This window comes from Crocodylus porosus, unplaced genomic scaffold (genome assembly GCF_001723895.1).
Source record: "Crocodylus porosus isolate Cpor-Errol unplaced genomic scaffold, CroPor_comp1, whole genome shotgun sequence".
Taxonomy (NCBI): domain Eukaryota; kingdom Metazoa; phylum Chordata; order Crocodylia; family Crocodylidae; genus Crocodylus; species Crocodylus porosus.
The window spans coordinates 10,686,516-10,708,070 of record NW_017728909.1 but is presented as its reverse complement, the minus strand read 5'-3'; the positions used below and the strand labels follow the sequence as shown (position 1 = coordinate 10,708,070).

General features: G+C 45.6%; 1 protein-coding gene across 6 annotated transcripts in view; it reads left to right on the top strand.

Moving 5' to 3' along the window:
- The window catches only part of CTIF (cap binding complex dependent translation initiation factor), a 331,179-nt gene that overhangs the window by 176,992 nt on the left and 132,632 nt on the right, over positions 1–21,555 (top strand). For all 6 annotated transcript variants that reach the window (XR_002100346.1, XR_002100345.1, XM_019531783.1 and 3 more), the window contains one exon: positions 5,328–5,404. Coding sequence is in view for 4 of the 6 variants with exons in the window: in XM_019531783.1 (XP_019387328.1) it covers positions 5,328–5,404 (77 nt within the window). In the remaining 2 variants the exon portion in view is untranslated. The remainder of the gene's footprint in view (positions 1–5,327; positions 5,405–21,555) is intronic.

The following is a 21,555-nucleotide window of genomic DNA, read 5'->3' as shown; positions in this document are numbered from 1 at the left end:
GCAGCCCCCTCACCAGGTCGTCATCCGTGGCCAGCACCAGGTCCAACAAGGCATCCCCCCTGGTGGGGCTGTGCACCTCCTGGGTTAGATGGAGGTCCTGCACTCTGGCTAGGAACCTACGTGAGCGGTCAGACCTGGCTGACTGCTCTTCCCAGCAGATGTCTGGGAAGTTCAGGTCACCTATGATGACCACGTCCTTTGACCTAACTACCTCCATGAGCTGACTTAAGAATCACGGTCATTGTCCATGTTGCTTGAATCCAAACACCATGCCCGGTTGTCATCGCAGTACTATTCCCCTTCCCGGTCTTAGTTCTCGTTACAGAAATAGCATGTTGGACCATCCGTCTCTGTTCTCCAGGATGAGTTGGGTCTTTCAGATGACATTGGGCTTCCACATCTGCACAGTCCTTCCTCTTGGCGTGAGAATCCTGCCAGGGTTCCTCCGCCTTATCGCCATCTTCCCGGGGCTTTGCATCTCTTCTCCATGGAGGTGCCTGTTCCCAGCAGTTGCTCTCCCCAGGCCCCTGCCTGGGATCTCTGGAGACCTGTCACTACTCTTCTCTCCCATGGTCTTTGCTGACTTATCTAAGTTGCCAACTGCTTTTATAGGTGGTAGCTGATCATGTGACTCTCACCTGACCATGCCCCTTATCCCCCACCAAAGAACACAGGTCTCCTGACCTGTTAGGGCTCTACACCTCAGTGTACCTGTTCTCCAGGGCTGGGGAGCAGATTACTTTGTGTATATGATGTCTCAGATCACATGCTGAAAGCAGGCTATGAAAAGGCATCCTGATCGGAGGCAATAGAGACTGCTTGCTAATCTCACTGGACCAATGCTCAGTGCTGTATGTGGGAGCTGCAGGTATTACTCAGATCTGTTGCGGGGGCAAGAGAGTGGTGAACAGCATGTACTCATTGATCCGTTAGGCTGAAAAAGAAAAGTAGCTTCCCGCTATCCCAGTCCTCTCAAGCAACGATGATTTGCCAATGGGTCTTTTGCTTGGTTGCACTCCACCAATTCTGGCTTCATTTATAGGAGTGTGCCTGCTCATTTGGTTAGATTACCAAAAAAGTGAGGCTCAAGCATTTGATTTTTTTTCTGGTTGGACACCTGACATTGAGGTTGACCTAGAAAATTCAGCTTTAAAATGATGGTGCTTTGCTTTTGTGGTGCCTGTGTATACATAAAGTTATGTATACAGTACGTATGTTATATGTATATGCACACACTAGCTATACGATGGGGATAGCCACGTGATAAACTGCAAAATGAGCATGCCTATCCTACATCTTTAACGGCCTTGCCTACCTACTGTTCACTCATCCATCTGTCCAGGACTGCTACTCACATTCCTCTGAGCAGCCTCTGGCATTTGTTTTAGTCAGCTTGGTCCAACCCTGCTCCCAAAGGAGACTTCCCTCCCCAAAATACATTTAGGAATGCTAAAATAGACAAGTTTGTAGGCTAGCAAGCCTGCTCTTCTCCCACTCCCCACCAAGGGATTTTCATGACTAGTCTTAGAAAATGTAATTGTGCCCTCTTGGGCCCTAGTAGGACGACAGAATTTTGACCTATTAAAATGCATTATAGTCCCATGTCGCCCCTCCTCCCTGCCCCCCACTTGATGTAAAATCAGTCTGTCTTCCCCAGCATTTAGTTGTAGCTAAAATTGTATTAATTATGCTCTGCTGAAGTGGGCAGCAATGTACCATTAACCTACAGTGCGCATTAAGGATGGCAGAGGGATAAGTTTAGTGAAAGCTTATATTCAACTCAGTGGGTGCTTCAGGCCCTTGTGCTCTCTGGCAGTGGTTTAAATATTCTGGGAAAGGAAACTGTCCACAGCAGCTGAGTGTCACGAAAGCTTTGGTTGGCCTGTAAGGTGCAAATCTACTCTGGCTTCACCTTAATTATTCAGGCCTTAGTGATGGTGTTTGCCTGTCTTGCTTGTTTACAACCTTAGGCTGCCTATACATGAGCGCAGAGGCTATCCTGGTGCACTGTAATTACAGCGCGTCAGAGCAGACTCACTCAATCAAGTGTGCTAGAGCACGGCAATTGCCACGCTCCAGCAGCCACCGGCAGCTTGACAAACGAGCTTTAGGTCAGGTGCCTCCACCACCATTTTCAAGTGCAGGGATGCTGATGCACAAGATGCAGCAGCACTTTACTGTGGAAAAACGTGGTAAAACCTGGTTTTTCTCCTTTAAAGGAGAAAAACACAGGAAACGGTGGGTTTCCTCTTGCAGACTGGCACAGTTCCAGTCTGCCAGAGCTGGGGGTAGCAGGAGGAGGGCGGTCAGGCAGGGAGCACCACGTGCATGTGTGCACATACACGTGCCCATGGCCACCAGGAGGTGTGGAGAGCAGGTCCTGCAGGTAGGTCAAGGGGAGGGGGAATTTGAGCCCCCCATAGTGAGGGATGGTGGGAGCTAGGCAGGGCTGGGGTTGGGGTTGGGGTTGGGGTTGGGGCGCTGCTCAGCTGGGGTGGTGTGTAGGGCGTGGGGCTATGCATGGCTGCAGGGCCCAGGTGGGGAACAGGATGGGTTGTGGGTTACTTACGTGGGGGGTGGGGGAGGCTGACTCCTTGCCACTGTGTGCACTCCTGGAGGGGATCTGCCCCTGGGGGTGGGAGAGCCGGGCTGTGTGCTCTGCTCCACCGCTGCAGCTGCTGCCTCCTGTGGGCACCAGCCAGAGCTCAGGCGCTGCTGCGGGGGGCTGCGGACCTGGGGCCCTGGTCCTGTAGTGCGGGCAGCTGGGGGCCTTCTCCGGCAGAGCTGGGGGAGTGGGGGCTATGGGTGGGGAGTGAGGGGCCTGGACCTGTGTCCGGGTGGGTGAAGGGGAGCAGGGAGAGCTTTGATGTTGCATGATAAAAAACCCCAAATCAAACACCAAAATGTATAGGTCTTTAGAATTTATTTTATTATAGAGACTGAGGCACTGGTGGGTTTCCAAATTGCTTTAAAATCATAAATATGTCAATAAGATATGTCGTCTGACCCCAGCACTCTTTCCTGCGAAGGGCAGGGGTTCGGACTCGGTGACCGAATGAGGTCCTTTCCGACCCTAATATCTATCTATCTATGAAAACATTGTGTTCAACTGATACCTATATATATAGTGGCATTTCATTTTAATCCTGGATTTTGGAAGGGTTTATCAGAGATTTTGCAATTTTTAAACAGAGAAAACTAGGATCCCTGGTGATCAGGGTAGATGGTCACAGTGATCCTTTCTGGCCTCACTCTCCGAGGGTTACAAGCCTGATGTCACTGATGTTCCTGGAGGCCTTTGTGCTTCCACAGCATCTTCCACTTGGAGAATCACAGATCGTTATTTTGGGCAAAACTGCTACTAAAGTCGACTCTGAGAACTTTTCAGGATCTCAGGGAGAGAGAGAGCTTTCTGAAGCCGGCAGCGGGTGCATCGTGTTGCCGTGCCAGTGTGACAAAGCAGTGGTGCACGCCAAGGAGACCTCCCGCCCACTGCTCCCCCTTATGCATGCTGCTCCCTGGCAGCCTCTCACGTGGTGGGTGATTCACTAGTGTTGAGGCAGAGACTGTAACCGAGAGAGAGGGATTGTTATGGAAGTAGAGAGAGTGACTTTTACTGCAAGCCACCAAGCTTTTATTGCAAGCCAGGGAAGTACTGTAGTGCATAATTGTTGTTGTTGCTGGGGGCGTTTTTTGGTGGGGGGTATTTGGAGGAGGGGTTGTTTTGGGTTGTTGTTTTTTTAACACCGTCTTTGGTGGCTTGCTATGACTCTATAGTACCAATAAAATAAATTATGCTTAGCACTTACCATGAATACAAAATGACCCTAAATACAAGATGACCCCCCCTCCCATTAATAAGATTCTACATGTGGAAAATATATATATTTATTATAATTTTCCTTGTATGGAATCTAATTATAATAATATTAAATTATTATAATTTAATAATCTTAAATTCCTCCCCCCACCCTCTGCCCCAGCTACTGCAGCTGGAAGGGGAAGAGGTGATGAGGGGGGCAGACAGTGGGGGAAGCAGTAGGGCAAGGAGGAGTGCAGTAGAGGGGGCGAGACAGGAAAGGGGTGACTGGAGCTGCAGGAGAGGAGTGGCAGGGTGTGCAGAGGCAGTGGAGGGGGTGCCCTTCCACTGCCTCATGCTCAATCGTCAGGCAAGGGGCTTTTTCCCCCATGTTCAATGGGGGGGAAAAATCCTGTCTTCTAATGAAGTAAATACGGTACATATCATGCCTTTCATCCAAAAAACCTCTGAAGCATTTTGCACTTTGCAAACGGTCATGAAGCCTCACAGCACCCCTAGCAGGCAAGTAAGCCAAATTGCCCCATGATCATATGGGTGAACTGAGTCACAGAAAGAGGATGCAGCATGGTTTGGGGACCTGGAGACAGCACCAAAGATCGGCTGCCTTGATTGTGACCCCAGCTCTTCTACTAACTTGTTTGGGCAATACACTTAACCTCCTCCCTGCCTCACTTGTTTCCCAGCTTGTTTCCTATTACAAAAGCATTGAATGGATTACTTGGTTAATGCCAGGAACGCATTTCCACAAGATGCCATGGAAGCCAGTAATACAGCTTGGTCAAAGAAAGGGATTAGACAAATTTGCAGAGGATAGGGCCTTCCTGAGCTCTTAAGCTTGACCATTAGGAATGTCATCCACCCGGGTGACCTGCTTGGTCTGACAGGGGATGGGTCACTCAACACATGCCCTATTCTTAGACTCTTTCTGTGAAGTGTCTGCTGCTTATCACTGTTGGAGGCTTGCTCCTGGTCTAGATGGACCTCTGGTCTGAACCCACATGGTAGTTCTTATGCTATGAAGCAAAGCAAAGCTAAGAAATGCTTTACGAGTGCCAAGGATAATATAATTTGTTGGCTTAGAGTCAGTAAATTACAGAGTCATCAATACTTCTGACTCACACTTGCATGTCCTCTGTTCTACGCAATACTGCCTCCCTTCCTATAAAAATGTCCTAGTTTATTGGTTCTTTAGTATAGATATGAGGGGGCTCACAGCTATTATTTCATAACGTATAGTTCCCATGCAGTGTAACTGAAAACAGAAGCATATTAATTAGGGCTTTAAGCGCAAAGGGTAAAGAATACCTCTATCCTGCAACATAACATAAAAATTAATTATGGAAAACAGGGAGCATCATTCAGAGTTGCCTGGTTTCCCACTCCAGTTATCCGACAACTTCCTGACACATGGAGTACAGAACCTGATCCTCTCTTCCAACCATTTAGCTGTCACTGCCTTCTATACCCCAGAAGTAATCATTGTTGTTTCCCTTCCCTTTTTCTCCAGGGTTACCATCCATTGCCGCATGAAGCTGAAATTGCACACACCAAGAAGCTGTTCAGACGGAGGAGAAACGACCGGAGGTAGGCAAGCCCTGTCCAAAAGGGCCATTGATCTACCCTTCCCTTTCCCGTCTTGGAATGTCATTCGGTGATGCCGTGTTTATCTGAAATGCTAAAGAAGCTGGAGATACTTACAAATATTTGAATTCATGATGTTACTATGATGAAGCTGGGATTTCCAGTCGCTGCAGACTCAGTCCCAGGGGGAGATCAGAGTTAGTTATGACCTAGGAAGTCCTAGATTGTGTAGAACTACCCTACCGCAAGGACCACTGCTCAGCCTATTCCCGCAGCTGTTGTCAGCAGGGTGCTGCCTTCTCTTTATTAATAGAAGAGAAGGGCTGGGGGGCTGGAAGGGGGGCAGGGGTAGCGCTGAAGTCTCAGAGACTGTATGGTCTGAAACAGTCCAGATTCAGTGACCCTGTGATGCTGCAAAGAGATGCCTGTGGTGGAGGCACTGGGAAGAAGCTTGATGACATGCCTCTTAGGTGGTGACCGAGTGCCAGGCTGGGTCCCTGTAGAACTAATGGTTTTAAAGCTGCTGAACTGTAATATAATTTTGTTTGTTGCACAATTCATTCTGTTCAAGCACCTATAGGCTTAGAAAGGCGTCTTTAGTATTGTAAATATAAGAATAAATAACTTTGGGATCGCGCTGTTTAAAGTTAAAGGAAAAATCAGTCAGGTTATACGCAGGATGACTCGTCCATCTTGCACATCGTGCAACATTTTCAATGCCCATTTTTCTGGTTGGCTATTCATATACTGTGGTTTAGTGGATGCTGATACTCAAGATAACCCTGTTCATGTTGTTACACAGCAGAAAACGGTGACAATTTTCAAAATTGACCTGTGATTGTGAGTGTCCAAGGTTAGATGCTCCCAAGAGCCTGTTTTTCAGAAAGTGCCATCCAGCCTGCCTGTTGAGAATCGGGCTTCCTTGAGGCATCTCCAGTGAGACAGCTGAAAAGTGAGACGTTGAGAATCAACAGTAATCTTTGGTTTTCCTGAGTCTTAGGAAGTGCCTGAAAAAAGACCCAAAGAGACTTTGTTTAGACATGCCTCAAGTATTCACATGTGGGGGGATCCTGAACAGAGCAAACTTCAGTCCCAGCAGTGAATTCATTCAGCCTTGTGAAGAGGGCTTGAGCTAATGCTGTGTTTTTTGAGATTAAATATGTTGTTCCTATATTTTTTAACAATTTGCATAGTCGTGGTGTAGTGGCTAATCCAGCGTTTCTCACTTGCTGTCCTACTGCCATATCTGAGGGTCTCTGTACCGCAAGTTTCTGTCTGTGGTCAACTACAGCAGATTCCATGTAGCTATATAAAGCCAGAGGCCAAAGGCCAAGTGAATATAGCCACCTAGACAGTGCAAATAATCCATTAAAACCACCTTAGGGAGAGTGTAACTACATTTTTAATATGAACTGGAAATTCCCAGCCAAGGAAACTCAAGCTGGATTACCAACTGGCAATTGATTATATGGCAGCATCTTCATGGCTGGCCAGCCACGTAATCCAATAAGTGCAGTTAATAAATTTGTAAAACTCTGCAGAATTCAGACAGGGCACTCTTTCCCCGGGTGCAATTTAAAGTACCATGTTTATCTTGCAGCCAAACTGTGTTTCAGCTGTGTGCCTGAACCGCGCTACACTCCTGAAGTTAGATTTTCTTGGAGACGTGTACAGAAACATTTAATGCCACGTACACTGCAGGATTGATCTTTAATAGCTTTGTAAAGGCACTATCCTGTTGTCGGAGGACTGATGCAATACAGAAGTTACAGTTTAGCTAGGACCTTAGGCAATCTCTTTCCACTGTCTGGTTCAGTCTCCTGAAAAAGGACCTTTTTCATGCCACCAGTATGCAGTTGAAGGAGAAAAAGTCAGCAAAGAAGTCACCTGAGCTCATATCTCACGCTCAGGGGGATAAGTTGGAATCTGTCTGGACTGTTGCAAGCATCTAGGTTCACCTTCCATGTAATGGAGGCCAGAAAACTTCATCCTGTACTTCCTCCATTGAATTCGGTCACTGGAGCACACACAACTATGATCGTGTGGTTTGGTCCACCTTATGCAGTTGTTGCCATGATGTCAGCAAAACCTCATGATGTCAGTGAGGCCCTGCATGTAAATAAAGTATGCAAATGAAGAGTAACCATAAAAACCAGTGAAGCGATAGCTTTGAAAAACTCATGTGAGAACTGGGGAAAGTGCATGTGAAGTCCTTGTCTCTGGGTAGGAAGCACAGCAGTACCAGTAAGGTAGGCTTTGAAATGGTGTTTTCATGGCTTGGATGAGGCCAGATGCTCTGCTGCTGAACCGTGCTTAATCCCCTTTAGAGTAAAAGAGGATCCAACCCATTGCGCAGCTGTGATGACCACATTATACGTATTTCTTTTTCCTTCCAGCCTGTTCAGGTTACCATTATAAATTGTCAGCAGACACAAGCATTTAGCACCCTTAAGGGCATTCCTCTCACAGATGACAAGAACAGATAGCAAAAGAAACTGCCTTGGGTGGATGTTGGGAGATCACATAGCAAGATAAAGTGTAGATAATATACACCAGCTAGTCCAAGGGTTTTGCAAAAGGTCTCTGATAAATATCCCATGAGGAGATCTAGTAACCTGTGAATTGCAAAGACATTCATAATGCATGTTGTTCATACTAAAGCAACAGAGCCACAGTTTGTGTTGACTGAATTAGGACAAAAGCAAGGAATCCGCTGAGACACTTTACATTCCCATCGGTAAGGTGGGGATTCAGACTGGGGAGGAGATGCTAGCTCGTTTCAGTCCTAAAAAAAAAAAAAAAAATGCTTTGGCCTCCCACCTTGCATAGATGCATCATCAAGCATTTTGGTTGCAGCACACGGTGCTTCTTTTTCCAGTCTTCAGGAACAACACTGTGATTTGCAGGGAGTCACAGTTTTGTCCATCTCTTCCATTCCTAATACCATGTCTCAGCCTGGTAGCTGAATCTGATTCTCCTCCCTGCTCAGTCGAACCCTGTTGCAACTTAATAATAAACTTAATGCATTTATCTTTCATCTTTGAGAGTTTGCCGACTTTAGTAGCCCTGGTATGAAAAATGTACCAGGAACCTAGTAGCTGGGGAACTAAATCTACCAGCCTACCAGTTAGTGGGAATATGGGCTTGGGAGTGATGGACTTTATTAGGAGTCATTTCACACCAAAAATTCTACCTCTGATTACCAGGTTTTTTACTGGGAGCAAGCAGTGTCCAGGGAGAGATTATAGACGGGTGGATTAGATCAACAGTGGCCAACCTGCAACATGGGTGCCACAAGCGTGCATGGCGTGTGGTAGACTGGAGAGTGGACAGGCAGCACAGTGGCAGAGAAAGCAGAAAATAGAGCTGAAGACCAGGCAGGGAGCAGAAAGCAGAGCAGTAGATCAGGTAAGGGAAGGGTATCAGAGTGGCACTAGGGGAAGGTTCAGGGTTAATTTTTGGCACACCTACCAGAAAGATTGGCTCCCACTGGATTAAATTAAGATATGCTTTAAAGTTACCATACAAAACCGCAAGCTTGGGCTCCCAAGTTCAGTTTTGGCTGTCCCACCACCTTCCTGTTAGACCATGGATGGGTGATTTAACATCCGTCTGCCTCAGATCTTGCCAGGAAATGGGAAGGGAAGGTCGCCCATCCCGCACATACAGTTTACAGATGCTGATGTTCACAGTGAGTAGGTTCTTCCACTGGGAAGGAGTCACTTTTTTATCTTAAATTTTAAAATGTTTGCAACAACAGTCGAGAGCAGCAGGGAGCAGTAGCAAAGCAGGGGAGATTCTCCCCCCAAGCACCTCTTGGCAATCTATTTGAACAAAAAAGGGCATGACATAATCTCCCATTTGCGTCCAGCCAAGCCTAGCAGCCTACTTCCTCCGACTCGATGGTTCGACTGAAACAGTTCGGTGGTTTCATATCCAAACAGCCCATCCACTTGGGAATCTCGCTCTTTCTTTGTAGTGCACTGGGGAGCAGAACGGAAGCGCTAGCTGCCTCTTGTTCTAATGTTGCGTGTGATGCCCCAGGGGAGTACCTCCACATTAAAATTGATTTCTTGTTGTAATCAATTATTTTATGTGAAAAATGTGGTGCAGCGGGAATTGAAAAAACATGCATATTGAATGGAAGTGGTTGCAGTTTAGGTGCCACATTGTATGGGAACATAAAACTGGTTGCAAAGCTCTTCACACTTTATTGCAGGGTTATTATCTTATTATCCCAGGCATTGTATTCAGTGGATATAAGATTCATTCCAATGGTTATGAAGCGGTGAAGTGATATAAATATCCCTCTGCCGTACTATCAGTAGAACAGAGATTTCACTGCCTGCGAGCAGTAGGGACTTGTCGGGCCTCCCTTCCACGCTGTCTAGATATTGAACAACAGACTTACTCTCAGCTTTCTGGGTGGTAGCTTTGCCCCAGAATGGAGTGACTTACGCTGGTGCAAGAGTGCACACTGTGCATCCGTCTCCTCCACGTTTACATTGGTCTAAACGCAGATTAGTGGTGTAAATGTGTTTGTGTCCATGCTACAAGTCTGGTTTGAAAAGCTTGGCTTGAGAAAGCAGTTCGTGTCCATGTTGCCACAGCTTATGCCTGAGTAATAGTTAAAGGTTGCATAAAACATACAGTAGCTTTGTGTCTTGCAAAGAAGACGCACAGAGAAGGTGGGCAGGATTTGTCCCTTGAAACATCCCAAGCACGCATGGTGGGCGATTCAAGATGCAAAATGAAAACGAAGGGTTCATAGCCAGTAGGCAAAACCAGAGAAGGCAGAGCACATGGGGAAGCTCGGAGGAAATCAGATCTTGAAAGATTTTACTGTGTTCAGGCTTGGTTTCTGTGGGCATCACAAAGGAAGCAAGGCTAATGGGCCTGATGCCGAGTCCAGGGGAAGACTCCTGTTGAGTTCAGAGGCCCCTGAGGAGGGACTTGGGTATGGGGAGAGCTATGGCTCGGAAAATGGGAACATGCAAGGGGCATCAAGGGAAAAACGAGTGCTTGGATCATTTGTTGGAAGCAGGTTTAGACCTGGGACACGGATACAAGGTGCCCTAAGTTTTATTTGTTTGCTGTGACTTCTGTGTGTGCGAGCATGTGCGTGAATGTCAGCTCTGGAGGTAAAAAGCAAATAGCTCTAGGTGGAGCCTGGCCCGTCACTTGGAGGTGTGTTGCAGTCTTCCCACGCAGCTCACCTCCACTGAGCCATGCCACTGTAGTCTGCGGTCTGCCTTGCTTGAGCAAAGATAACAACGCTCACTGAACCGTGACAAATGATGTGGAAATGTTTCTGTCATGTTAATAAATGACCATTTAGAGGGGAGTAATCAAGCCTATATTTAGAAGAAAAGTTCAATGTTGAATTTTGAACAGGGTGATTTTAAAGTTCATTTTGCTGATCCCTGGCTCCTCCTGACCCTACTGGACCAGATTGTTTAGCCCTCAAGGTGCTTACTGGGGAAGCTTTAAGATGCACGGTGCATTGTAAAAAAAATTCTTGTGACATTACTGTTTTCAGATGTTTTTTGCAGCTCCATTGCCTGCTGCAGGCCTGTAACACTCGCCCAGCATTAAACCCCTGGGGCCAGCAACGCGTCTTCTGGTTGTTGCACAAAATGACACTTGGGCTGGGCCAGCTTACGAGCTGCTTGAAGTAATGATGACTGAGTTTAGCTGCTGAACAACATTTTAGTCCAAAAAAAAAAGTGTGGGGGGGGGGAAGAGATGCATATTCAATAGCAAACAAGTTTTTCCCATGAAAAACAAATAATTTTTGTCAAAATATTTAATTGTTCAACTACATTTGGAAAAGATTTTTTTTTCAAGATGATTTAGAAAATTCCCACATTTGTTCCCTTTCCCACCTTGATTTCATCAAATAGGGCGGGGAGTGATTGAAGTAAGGTAAAACCCTCTTCTTCACCCTTTGTTCTGTTTTTCAGCCTTTCTATCTTTCCCCAGTGGATAAAAACAAAGGATCGTCCGCAAAACATTTTTTAAAATGGGGCTGAGATTTTTCTCACTAACATTTAAAAATGCCACTTTGCAGACATAAAGTGAGGAAATGCCATAGCCACGGCTGCCTGTGCATGTGGTGCCATCCTTCGTTACCTGAACCACGTACTAATCATTCCAGAAGAGTACTGTGTCATTCTGCGTGCAGGATGGATACGTCAAGGGCCCGAATTAACCTTGAACAGGCACCTTCACAGTGGCCTTGACCTTGAAACCTAAAGAGCATTCTTTTAACCTTGTATATTTGACTGCTTCTTATATGTAACATTGTGATAACTTGTAGAGGCCTCAGCTAGCTCCGGATCCTGTTATGCTACGGGATATGCAATCACATAATGAACGACAGTCTCTGCCCCAAAACCTTACAGTCTATATGGATGAGCCCAGAGGAGGAGGGTTTGCATACAGGAAGCCTATGTGCTATATCTATATTGCATTGTTTGCTGATTGCACAGTGCGCCTGACTGTGGCAGACTAGCACAAGGGCTGCACGTTGTTTCCCAAGGGCAGCTAGACACAAGGACCGGGGCAGGTGGTGGAGCAGCGACGCCTTTCACTGCCTCTGCTGGTCCAGAAGACTGAACTTGCCTGGGAAATGCCTCACTTGCTGCATCTTTTAAATGCCCTTTATCTCCCAACAAGTTGTGCTAGCTCTCTAGTTGAGCAGGGAGTATGGGCTAAGATGCTGGTTGGGAGGTCAGTCTATGAATGCAGCCTGTCGTTCCACCCCCGGCAAAATAAACCTTGAAAACACGATTGCTTTAAACAAGGGGTGGGCAAAATGTGGCTCGGGGGCCAGATGCGGCCCGCCAGGCCACTCTATCCGGCCTCCAGGGCGCCTAAAAAATTTAGAAAATTAATATGTATCTGCCCCTGGCTGCCTGTCATGCGGCCGTCAATGGCTTGCCAAAACTCAGTAAGCGGCCCTCTGCCCAAAATAATTGCCCACCCCTGCTTTAAACCTTTGTAACTCAGCCTGTTGCTGCAGGAGGGTTGCTCGGGTTGCCAGACGTCCCAGAACGATGCATTCAGAGGCAGGGAGCAGAGCCAGCCACACCAACATGGTTTGGTTTTCACTAATTCATGCAGGCCCTTGTTAATGCATTTCATCAAAATAGTATGAAAATGTAATCAGTCCAATCTGAATATTTAGTCAACTTCTCACATCCTGACTAACATTGGGTCATTTTATTCTTCTTTTAAATGCAAATTATTGCACTCAGTGATTCAGCAGGATTTCAGATCACAGCTGAACGCAGCATGACTCTCTCTTGAGTTTGCATATCATCTTGTGAGGGTTTTTCCCAGGGCATGAAGTGGTGAAAATGTGTTTTAACTTGAAATCTTTGCTATGTTCCTTCCTCCTTCCCTGTCTAGTCCATCATGCCAGCACCTTGTCAGCAGGACAGCTTCTCAAGGAAGCACTGCTTATATCTCTGTGGGAATGATCAGCTGGTAGCACTGTAAAAAAAACCACATTGATCTCATGGGGGAATGAATGGTTGAGCTTTTTTCTTCAGCAATTTCTCTGAAAAAAATATTACCAGATACTTTGTCTAGTGTTTAGTGGGTCAGCTCTGCTGCTTGTATTATTGGACCAGTGAAGGAGTGTCGCATTGTATATGATGACCCACAAAGATTGCTGGGGAGTTGCTCAGTCGCTGGGGTGTTGTCATGCATTCGTTGTCTGTACCAGTACCCCACCAGTAATGTGTGTGCTTTCTCTGTGATTCAGTTGTAATGGTTCATTCCCATGCTTCTGTCTGTACATACTGTAGTGCCTTCTGTTGAGGTTTTAAACATGTAGGCATGCCTGCCTATCTCCATTTTAGTCTGTTGGGATAATAATACACAGATTTATTTGGGATGACAATGTTCAATAGAGAAAATCAATTTCTTCATTTGATTTCATTTATTTTAATATCTAATTATATTTGAAAACCAATCAGATGAGGAAGGATTCCCATGAAATGTCATCCATCGAGGCAGCTGGTTGGCCCGGTTTCTGTGCTGAACACATAAGACCAAGCATCTCTCGTTGCTTCAGCATCTTTCGTTGCTTCCCAACACAGAATTTACTGTCTCCAAATCCCCAGTTGCTCCCCACTTGACATCTCCACCACTGCAGATGTGCAGTTGATCTGCTGACCACTATGATACAGCCTAACTTGAAAACACAAGGGCTCTAGAGCATGGATTGCATGGCTAGCTATTTCAGATAACCTCTGAGCAGCCTGTCCCATTCATCAGGTCTGATCTAGTTCTGTTGCAGTAGCATCTAAGTTCCTAAATACAAGATTGGACACTGCAGTGCAAGTATAGATGGTCAACTCTAGCCCCTTCAACAGCGCCAACTAAATCAGATACAGGTTTACCTAGTCTGGAGAGCAACTACCAGAGTAAATATTGCATGAATTCACAAAGCATAGACTGCCTTTCCTCCCACTCAAAATCCTATAATAGCCCAGTGGCATCTGTAGTGTCTCACATGGAAATGACACAGCAGGAAAATACTGTCATTTTTAGGTGTGTATTTTTGTGAGCCTCCACTAAATATAAAGTATCACTAAAATACACAAAATATGGTTGTTGGCTACTCCGTGTGGACGCATATCGTCTAGGCTGCCTAGAGATCTGTTGCAATCTCCAGCCTTGGAAATTTTCAGGAGCGGGTTAGACAGATACTTGGCTGGGATGATTTAGTCAGGGGGGATCCTGCCTTGAGCGGGGGACTGGACTAGATGATCTCCTGAGGTCTCTTCCAGCCCTACTTTTCTGTGATTCTATAAGCAAGTGAACTTGATAGTGAGGGTAGATACCACAGCAGGCATTATCTGCATTTGCTTTGTGGCTGTCCATGAAAAGGAGGTGTCCTCACAGGATTACAGATACAAGCATGGTCCCGTTGTTAGAGTCCTACTTCTCCAAGTCTCCAGAGTCCCACGCTCGGTTCCCTGCTCTGCCACAGATGCTGTGAGCAACCTTGGCAAGTCATTTATTTCTCTGTGGCTCAGGGTCCTACCTGTAAGATGGAGTTTATTACAGCTTCCTACTTCACAGGGCTGCTGTGTGATTAAGACTGGATGAGGCTGGTGAGATGCTTGGATATGACAACGAAGGGCTATAGACAGACACGAATGCCACTATTTATTAGGTGTTGTAGTGGCCTTGCAGCTGTGATGGTCTAGGGATTATGTGAGGAGCAAGATTTGTTTGACAGTAGCTCTTATGGTGCCCACTAGACAAGCTTTCTAAGACCTGGTGAAGGGCGTTTTGTGCCCAAAGGTTGTCTAACACCTTTCCCAACTATATACTTTATTAATGCTTGCTACCTGCATATGCTTGCAAGGAGACTTGCTGAGTTTTATGCCAACATTGGATTTGCTGGGAGGTTGGAGATGATAGGAACAACTGTTGAGGATCTTTCAACCTGGTGAGAATTGCCAAAAGCAGCGCTTTGTTTTCATTTAATGGTGATGGAGAGTGCTAAGTTCAGCCTCTGCAATGACCCTTTAGCTTTAGTATCCCATAAGCAAAAGAGTTGGAGGGTTGTTTTGCTTCACAGATGACTATTAGAGGTGTCCTGAAGCTCAAATACAGGCACCACCTTTTTAATAAATAAACATGCTTTATGGATCTGATCTAAAATAATTCTTTTTAAGTGGAAAATATTTAATCGGCCCTTCCCAAAACATCTCTGATTTTTATCTCAGTGTAAGAGCTTTGCAACCCTTTTGCTCTTCCTCTGTTTCTAATTTATACCCCCTCTCTGCTTGGAAGCAGGCTGTTAAGTGGCTCTGTTGGTTGGAAATCCTTTCTGGGAATTTCTGCTCTCTAGTTAGTCCATCTGCTGGGTTTCAAAGCAACTAGGGGCTCCTGGGGCTGCTTTGTGCAGCCCCAACAATGCTGCTGGGGGCAGACCTATGATTCTGTGGCTGAGCTTTCACACAATGTTTGCCAGGCTTCATGCACAAGATTTCCCCACATCATCATGCATTTCCCGCAATTAGAAAGCAGGGCAATCAGCATCAATATGATCCACCACTTCCATCGTAAGGCTCTCCAGTTGCTGTATGTCAACATAACAGAGTCATGTCCATCCTTAATCGCCCTGATACAAAGGTGAGGAGCAGGAGAATTGTGATTCTTTTAGTTTTCCTTTCACATTTGTGGTGGGTAAGCCAGCTATCCCGAATAACCATTGCTTTTGGTAGCAGGATTACAGAGCTGTCCCTACATTTTCCCTTATGCTGTCCCCACTAAATTCTTGTTGTTACCTTTGGCTTGGCAGTTAAATTCTCATCTTCCTTTTCAGACAAAGTTTCATAGATTCATAGATGTTAGGGTTGGAAGGGCCCTCAATAGATCATCGAGTCCGACCCCCTGCATAGGCGGGAAAGAGTGCTGGGCGTCTATATTTAGTGCATGATTTCTGGTATCCAGGAGGTTGACAAAGTGAAGTTCGTAGGCTCGTCTGCAAAAGGTGTTTTGTAAATTCCCTGTGAGGATTAGACCTGAGGGACTGGATCCAATTTGCATTTTCACTGACTAGCATGCTTGCATATTGGCCTCTGGCTTCTATTCCACCCCATCTAGGAAGAGCACAAAACAACTGCAGGCACTTCCTGACCATGAAGAAGGGTGTTTGTACCTGAAAGACTTGTGAAGAAGACTTTTTCCAACTATTTTAGTTGGTCTAATATGAGATATTGGATTTATCCAAAGAGTCTAGTCCTATGTCCTTAGATCAACACAGGTACCACAAATGCCCTCTTCCTTTTCCTCACTCCAAGTGGCTGTTGGGGAGGGTTTCCTCTTCGATAGGAGCATGTTATCAGTGGCTGCTGCCCCCCAATGCTGATGTCCACTCTGACAGTGATGCTGTTTCGCTGAAGAACTAGGAGAGCAGTTTCCACTCCTATTGCTTCCACACTAAAAGACCTACCCATCCTGCAGATGTGGGCCACTGCTCACTGTGACACCAGCTTTGCTGTATTGTAGACTACAAATCAGACTTAAAGAACCAGTATGAATCTTACTGGGACTAATCTCTGCATAGGCTTACTGGCCTCAGCACAGAAGTGCCTATGTGTCTGATCCAGAGCTCATTGAAGTCAGTGCTTTCAGTGGGCTTTGGGCCAGGTTGTGAATGCCTAAGATCCTCCTTTAGATCTAGCAAAAAGAATTGGAGCTCAGTTATGTTTCTGTTTCCCATTGTATTTTATTTTACAGACCCTCAGGGACACTAAACCACCTACAATGATTAACTCAAATGATTAAACTGCTTTTCCTCTTGTGGTAAACTCCCTTTGTACAGTATTTTCAATAGAGATACAGCTTGGGACGTTGTTCCTGTACTATTTATTTCCTACTGAAACACCATAAAGGGCACTCTACCAGTTTACCTTAAAATAAATGTGACAGGAAGCTACCTTCCCACCATAATCCTGTAGAGAGAAAAATCTCTTAAGTACTGGGTAGCCAGGAGCAGGAGGGAGAAATAGCTCAACAAATGAGTTGTGTTGGGAGGTAAAAAGGTGAAGGAGAAAGCCAAAATTGTTGGAAGGGAAAGTTAAGGCCTAGAGTAGGAGGAGAGGAGCTACATTTAGTGGTGATTTCATCAAGGCATTTTAAGGTGATTAAATGTTTTGGTGAAAACCTTTCTTTTTTCCCCATTTGCTAATACAAGGACATGGGGTCAGTGAGGGAAGTTAACAACACAGGCAATTAAAAACGAATAAAAGGAAATGCTTCTTCACGCATCATGTCTTGTTTAACCTAACGAAACAAAGGCTGAGAGTGCATATGAGTGATCTTTATAAAGATATTGGCAGAATAAACACCAAGGACAGAGACTGGCACTTGAAGCTAGAGGAAAATGTTAGATGAACAAATTCATGGGCAGACTGCACCCATATATTTCATCTGGAAATCAGGAGGTTCCTGACCATGAGAGCAGTAAGACTCATGCTTGTCAGGTGCTTGTTAGATTCATGGAGGGGATTGTATAATGTGGATAGACAGGGACTGGACTTAACCCAAAAGAAGCTTTCCCATATTGTTTCTACGTGCTGTTGCATTGCTGTCGACTCAGGCACTATTGCTGGGCTTCTAAAGAGATGCCATCATTTTAACCAGGCAAACCACCTTGATGTTGAAAGAGTCCTCGATGGGAAATTAGCCAAAAATGTTATCCTGGTTAACTCAACACTGTTAGCTTTGGTATAAAGAATAGCTCTATCTTGAACCAGTCTGGAATGGATGAATATTATAAAAAGATTTAGGTAGACAAGGTTCTTTGCGTGAATCTGATATCTTTTATTAGACAAACTTAAATAGTTGGGGGAAAAAAAATTTAGCAAGCTTTTGGGTTTAAAACCCCGTTTTCAGGCTGAGGAAGTCTCTGCAGTTGGCGTGTGCTCTGCCTGGATGAAATGAATAGTAAAGAAGCCAGAGGCTGGGTTGGATATGCATGCAAGACAGGCAGTCAGTGAAGATGTAAATTGAGGAGTCAGTGGGTAAGAGACATGCTGAATGGACCCAGACCACACCAAATGGATCCAGACCACACCACGACAAAAAATGCAAAACCTGCCAACACATCTCCACCACCCCCACAATTACTGCACCCCACAACAGAGCCATCAACATTAGGGCTGTGTGAAGCTTCGGGTGCTGATTCGATTCAGAGGAGATTCGGCCTGATTCAGCTGCCAAATCTTCAAATCAAAACTGAATAGGGAGACCAATAGAAAGGTCTGGATTGATTCAAAGCTGTCCGAATCAATTCGGAAAAGATTCGGAGAGCTTTGGAGATTTGGACAGTCCCTGCTCACCGCTGCAGGGAGCTGGACCTGGTCTCTGTGCCAGTGAGTAGGGGGTGGGAGTGGGGGGGCATGAGGGGGACCCACATCAGACCCCAATCCCTGCCTGCTCCCCCAGCCCTCCTGCGCACCCCCTGACTCCCACCCACTCTCCCAACCCCACCTGGCTCCAGCGTCCCAGCTCTTTAAAAAAAAAAAAAAAGGCCCTATACTCACCGGCTGCTGCAGCAGCTGTCGGGACTTCTGGGGGCTCATGGCTTGGGACTTCAGAGGCCACCCCCCCCAGGCAGCCCGGGGCAGTGGGGGGCAGCAAGGATCACCCCCCCGCCTGGCAACAGCCGGTGTGTGCAGGGCTTTTTTTAAATGCTGGGGCCAGGCAGGGCAGCCATTGACGGAGCTGGGAAAGTGGGCAGGGGGGTGCTGTTTGATTTGGAGATTTGGTCTATTCAGCTGAATCGATTTGGGACAGTGATTCGAATCATCAGAGTGAATCACTGTCCCCGAACTCAGCCGCTTCGCACAGGCCTAATCAGCATCCCTGCATGTTACAGCTGCACATGCAGAAATGTCATGTATCTCATCCAATGCACCAAATGCCCTGATGGACAATATGTAGGAGAGACCAAACACCAACTGCGCACCCGAATGAACGCACACCGGAAACCCATCAAAGGCAGGAATACCCAATGACCGCCGGGGGGGGCACATTGCTCCCAAGAAAACCACGCTCTCTCCAACCTCTCAGTCCTGATCCTCAAAGGGAACTTACACAACACTTCCCAGAGACGAGCCTATGAACTCCACTTCATCAACCTCCTGGATACTAAAACTCATGGACTAAATATAGACATTGCATTTATGACATATTGTAACCTGCCTGACATCTGACTCCCCAGGTACCTCTCCACTATTTAACTGCTACATTCATCCCCCTTTTCTCTCCCCTCCCCACCCAGCGTGTCTCTTACCCGCTGACTCCTCAATTTACATCTTCACTGACTGCCTATCTTGCATGAATACCAGCCCAGCCTCTGGCTTCTTTGCTTTTCTTTCCATCCAGGCAGAGCACACTGCAACTGCAGAGACTTCCTCAGCCTGATGAAGGGTTTTTAAACCCAAAAGCTTGCTAAAAAAAGATTTTCTAACTATCTAAATTGGTCTAATAAAGGATATCAGATTCACCCAAAGAACCTTGTCTGCCTATGTCCTTAGACTAACACAGCTACAACTTACACCCCTATAAAAAGATATGATGTTTATAATCACTTTTCTGACACTAGCAACAACTTAAAGATATTGGTATTTTAGATGAGAATAAATGTACTTCTGTAAGCCTTGGAGAACTCTAACAGCTTCTGCTGGTAAAGTAGTAACAGCATTGGCCTGAGGCAAGTTACCATGTTTTCTTGTGTGCAAGATAACCCCTTTCTGCCAGACATTGAGGCTAATGTTATATGATAGGAAATATGGTAACCACATTTGCTGACACTTCGGGTGGGCAAAAGCAAAAGTAAAGTGTTCACCCAATCTACAGGGAGCAGAATAATGAGCATTCTGGGCCTCCTAGCTGCTGCTGCTCACTTATTTGTAAGGAGAAGTCTTTATTTTTCTTCATTCTCCTTTCAAAAAACTGGTGCATGTCTAATTCTGGGGTGCGTTGTATGCAATAAAATAAAGTAAAAACAAAGCCAGACCCTTTGTTCCATCAACTGGACCTGTTGGGAACCAGCCAGTCCCACAAGAGCAGATGTAAGTATATGAATGTCTGATGAATGTCAGTGAATACTCTTTACTCTTCAATGAAGTTAATCTTTTTCACCCTGTCTCATTGAAGTGATGGTGCAAAATGGGTCAATAGGGATTCATTTAAGCAAATCTAATCCTTTCTTTTTATTGTTTGTTTTTTTAATGCTAGAAGTCCAAAGAAGCAATGGGCCTAGAAGGTTTCCCAGCTGGCAAAGTTATCACCTGGTGCTTATGGCAACTTAGTTGTTGCATAAAAACTATCCAACATGGGCCTTTTTTTATTCTGATTTTTGTGACCTTACTGATTGAAGTGCCCGCTGTCCTGTAGGTTAAATTTAGCCCGAGTTGCCATGCTGCCTGTGTATTTTAGGGCACCAGGGCTCTTTTGCAAGTTTGTTTTTTCACTGTCTAAATGTTTTAAAGTTGCATCTGTCCACCTCCTTAGTCTTCTTGTGCTTCTGAACCCATCTGTTAAACGGGAAGTAATGTGGCTTTCCTCTATCCCCTGTAAACTCTTTGGGGCATCAGAATTAGGTTTTTACTATTCTGATTATAAGATCCCAGGAAAGTAGGACTGGATGGGACTTTACAAGATCTTCTAGTCCAGCCTCTTGCTCAAGGCAGAATCATCCCTTACTAAACCATCCCAGACAAGCATCTGTCTAATACGCCTGTGCGAAGCAGCAAGTATTTGCTTTGGATTTGGGTTCGGCTGATTCAGAGGGAAAGTGATTCAATTCGGTGATTTGAGCATCTTATCCCAATCCCAATCTCTCCTTCACTGTGGGGACATTGATCTGCCCCTTTCCTTCCCCCCTCCACCCACTACAACAGACTCACTATGTGCAGGGAGCTGTGTCCAGCATCATCAAGGACTGCCTATCCACATAGTCTATTGCCGAATCTCCAAATCACTTTGAATCTCTCCGGATTGATTGGGAGGCTTCCGATTCAATTCAGACCTTTTAATGGCTCTCCCAATTCGATTCAGATTTGGAGATTTAGCCACTAAATCGGGCTGAATCTCCTCCAAATCAAATCGGCTACTGAAGCTGTCTAACCTGCTTTTGAAAATTTCCAAGGATGGAGATTTCACAACTTCTCTAGGCAGTCTGTTCCACTGCTTGACCACCCTCGTAGCCAGAAAGATCCTCCTAATTGCCTACCTAAATTTCCCCTATAAAATATTTTAGTCTACAGAACAGAGGACTTGTGGGGGAGGCATGGATTTGCTAACTGTCTTCAAATACCTGAAAATACCTGAAGGAGATTATAAAGAAAATGGTGATGATCTAAAATAGGAATGGAAGCTAAAAAAGGAATGTTTTAAGTCTGTTTTATAATTAATGTCTGCTGAGTCCTTAAAAGCGTCAGAAGTCAGTTAAGTTCTCAGTCCTCTGAGTCTGCAAAATGGGGCTGGAAATACCATGAAAACAGGTTTTCTTGCTGTATTTCTATACTTCTGGTTTCCATATTGACCAGAATCAAAGATGTTCAAAAGATGAAAGAGAAATGAACAAAGGAAGATGTTTCATGTTCTAGGAAAAG